The sequence below is a fragment of the Pimephales promelas genome, chromosome 6 (genome assembly GCF_988280905.1).
Source record: "Pimephales promelas chromosome 6, fPimPro1.hap1.1, whole genome shotgun sequence".
NCBI classification, from domain to species: Eukaryota; Metazoa; Chordata; class Actinopteri; order Cypriniformes; family Leuciscidae; genus Pimephales; species Pimephales promelas.
This window is the reverse complement of record NC_142774.1, coordinates 32,912,060-32,915,288: the sequence shown is the minus strand read 5'-3', so window position 1 is coordinate 32,915,288 and position 3,229 is coordinate 32,912,060. Positions and strand designations below refer to the sequence as shown.

The following is a 3,229-nucleotide window of genomic DNA, read 5'->3' as shown; positions in this document are numbered from 1 at the left end:
ATGTGTGCGTAACAAACACACAAAACCACAGAAAGGCTAATGGAAACATTTGTGACTGCATGGTGACCACTGTGATCAAGTAAGAGTTGTGAAGTTTGAGTTTGAAGACATGTCACAGCAGCAAATGTGAGGCGTATGCTGTAAGTGGTCTAAATATAAGAGCTGTGGTTTCCTGTTTTGACATGTTTACACGTTGCTTGTTTGAACCCACTACAATATGACAGAGAACATCACTTTGATTAAAAAAATATTTGACCAATCAAAAGCACAACCTTTCTCAAGTGAAGATGCTTATCTGCATGTCTGAAACCAAATTATTTGATTCTAAACACATCCATCATACCAATCAGATATACAAAAGTTGTATCTCCCTTAAGTTCTTTTTCATGATTATTTTCTATTTTTGTGAACTAATCAGAGCAATTCAGAGCAAAAGAAGTCTATTGGGTAACTAATATTTAGTTAATACTGCTCTTACTCCTTGTACATACACACAATAACCGAATTTAATGACAACCCCCATGACGTGAAACATTCTAGACAAGATTTTCCATTGACGGGAACCAATCAGACGAGAGCTGCCGTCTGTAAGACCCTCGTAGTGTCAGTTATTCACAGTCACTCACAGAGATGGAGAGGCCAAGAAATGCTTTCATCGCGTTTATGTGTAAGAAAAAAGGGGTTATGGGAAAGTTTTCGGCTGTTTTGAGAGTTTTTCAAATGTCAATATTACTGTGCATATTTTTAAATGGTAGTGCATTTCAAATTGAAGTGCTTTATTAAGTTATTTTGCACTTTTACAGGTGTTTTGTTGTTCATTCAGATAAGAGTCTATGGAGCAGAAGTGGAGATGAAAGTCAGACCAGGAGACAACATCACTCTCTACTGTGATCGCTCTGTAACTCTTGGTTTCCGCTTTGTATGGATAAGAAACAGCTGTCATGAAAACCAAACCTCTCTTGAAATAGATTTTAGGAAATGGGATCTAGAGTTATTTAAGCGTTTCAGCTTTGTCTACAACCGCTCCAGTAATTCACATGATCTACATATTACTAACATCAGTGTGTCTGATCTGGGACTGTATTACTGTGGAGAAATAGAGCGTAAGGTAAATAAAGATGAAAAAGGCATCCTCTCCTCATCTGAAGTGTACTATTATGGAAACCGAACAACTCGTCTCTCTTTTGCAGGTAAGAAACATTATTACAAATGCTTATTATTATTACAATATTGCTTGTGTAATTCTGGAGAACTTTCTCAATGAAGGAGTAAGATGAACAGAACAAAAAATATATATATATTTTTATTAATATTCATTGATACTTTTTTGTTGTATTGAGCAAATGGCTTCTTGTTCGGAACCCTTTACACCTTATGACTATGCATACAATTAACATTCATTGATATATTTATGTTTATTTTATACAGAGAATGTAACATTGTGTTCTGGACCCTCAAACATCTCCCCCACTCCTCCTCTATCAGACTGTGTTCTCTGCTGGACGCTGCTGTTCAGTGTGTGTCCGGTGTGTGTTCTCCTCTCCTCACTCCTGTCCTCCATATGTGTGTACTGCCTCTGTCGGGCTCAAACTGCAGGTATCTCAATCACTGTTCATTTCCTCGACACCTTTCTTATGATTTTCCCAATATGAAAATGTCTTTGATCAGTGATCAAAGCTGTAAACAAATTATAAATGTGTAAAAATGTGGTTGATTGTTTTTATAGTTGCCATGATGTGAGTTTTTTTGACAAAGCAAATGAAGCTGATTCTGATATAAAAGAAGAGTTTCACATATTGTTGTTTATAATTAAAATGACAAATTAGAAAGAAAACGATTACAATTATAGCAATTGTACAATTACAATTCAATATATGCGACTGACATTTTTATGTAGCCTATTTAAGATCACATACGTGTTTAAATTTACTAGGTTCAGACTTGCGTTGTTTTCTCACTGGCATATTTCCACACGGTCTTTAGGTTCTGAGAGTGCAGAGATACTCACAGCGAATTTTATTAAGGTATCTATATAATTTCAGTAATTACTTTTAAGCTTTGCCATGTCAAAGTAGCCTATATATATATATATATATATATAGTTAAGATTGTTTCATGTGCATATCCAATTCATTTCAGGGGGATCCTCCAGAGAAACATCAGTGTGACACGAGTAAAAGTGGAGAGATCTGCCTCCACACTGAAGTCTCTTATAGACTGCTGACATCTTCATATCCATATGCTAAGATGTGATTCTGCCTGCTCAGTTTAAACACTCTCATCTGTTGCTATAGGGACTGTAGCTGCTTATAGCATTCTTTTTCGTACATTCCTTTTGGAAATTACTTGCATTAATCACAATAAAGATTGCCACAATATCACCATGTTTGGACTCATTTGCACCTTTTCCCGCCACTAGTTGTCATCATGGTTTCTAATGTGATTTGTCATTACTGTCAGCTGTGTCATTATTAATCACCTAATTTGTCTGTGCATTTAGTCCTGTGTTTTCAGTTGACCCTTGTCCAGTCTTGTTTACGTATGTAGATTTAATACTGTTTGAACATTTATCCACATGCCTTTATATGCAGCAAAACTGTTCAAAAGTAGCCTATAGGTCAAGCATGCCTTCAATAAGCACATGGCACATTTTTGGTGTGTTATGATTTACATCTAGCCTATTAACTATTAATATCAAAGCCTTAAAAAAAGGCTTCTAAACCCCTATCTGATTCAATGCTACTCTAACGGGTTTATATTTTATTTTCTTGATAATATTAACATTATTTATTTTCCATCTGTGTTACGATTATACAGAACACATGTAACAAAATAAAAAATAAAGAAAATAAAAGCTTTATTATTTAGATGTTCCAAGCAGTTAGTCTAAAAGTAAACACATACAGTTTAGTGTCTCTGTTTTCATCATTAAAGGGTTAGTTCACCCAAAAATGAAAATTAAGTAATTAATTACTCACCCCCATGCTGTTCCAACCCCGTAAGACCTTCGTTCATCTTCGGAACACAAATAAAGATATTTTTGATTGAATCTGAGAGCTGGATCAGTCCTATATAGACTGCCTAAGGGACTGGCTCTTGACGGCCCATAAAGTCATTAAAGAAAAGGTTTAAATATTCCATGTGCCTACAGCGGCTCAATTATAAGTTTATCAAGCGACGAGACTACTTTTTGTGCGAAAAAAACATAAATAACGACTTTATTCCACTA

General features: G+C 35.2%; 1 protein-coding gene across 2 annotated transcripts; it reads left to right on the top strand.

The window, feature by feature from the left end:
- Positions 1 to 2,381, top strand: LOC148978754 (uncharacterized). 2 transcript variants are annotated; one of them, XM_089132427.1, is made up of 5 exons: positions 1 to 140; positions 804 to 1,190; positions 1,429 to 1,596; positions 1,984 to 2,024; positions 2,140 to 2,381. In XM_089132427.1, exons 2-5 carry the CDS (start codon positions 851 to 853, stop codon positions 2,251 to 2,253), a joined length of 663 nt encoding a protein of 220 aa, XP_088988553.1. In that variant the 5' UTR covers positions 1 to 140; positions 804 to 850; the 3' UTR covers positions 2,254 to 2,381. The 2 variants fall into 2 exon arrangements, with proteins under 2 accessions (XP_088988553.1, XP_088988551.1); XM_089132425.1 differs by lacking the exon at positions 1 to 140 and adding an exon at positions 545 to 667.
- The last annotated feature ends 848 nt before the right edge of the window (positions 2,382 to 3,229 follow it).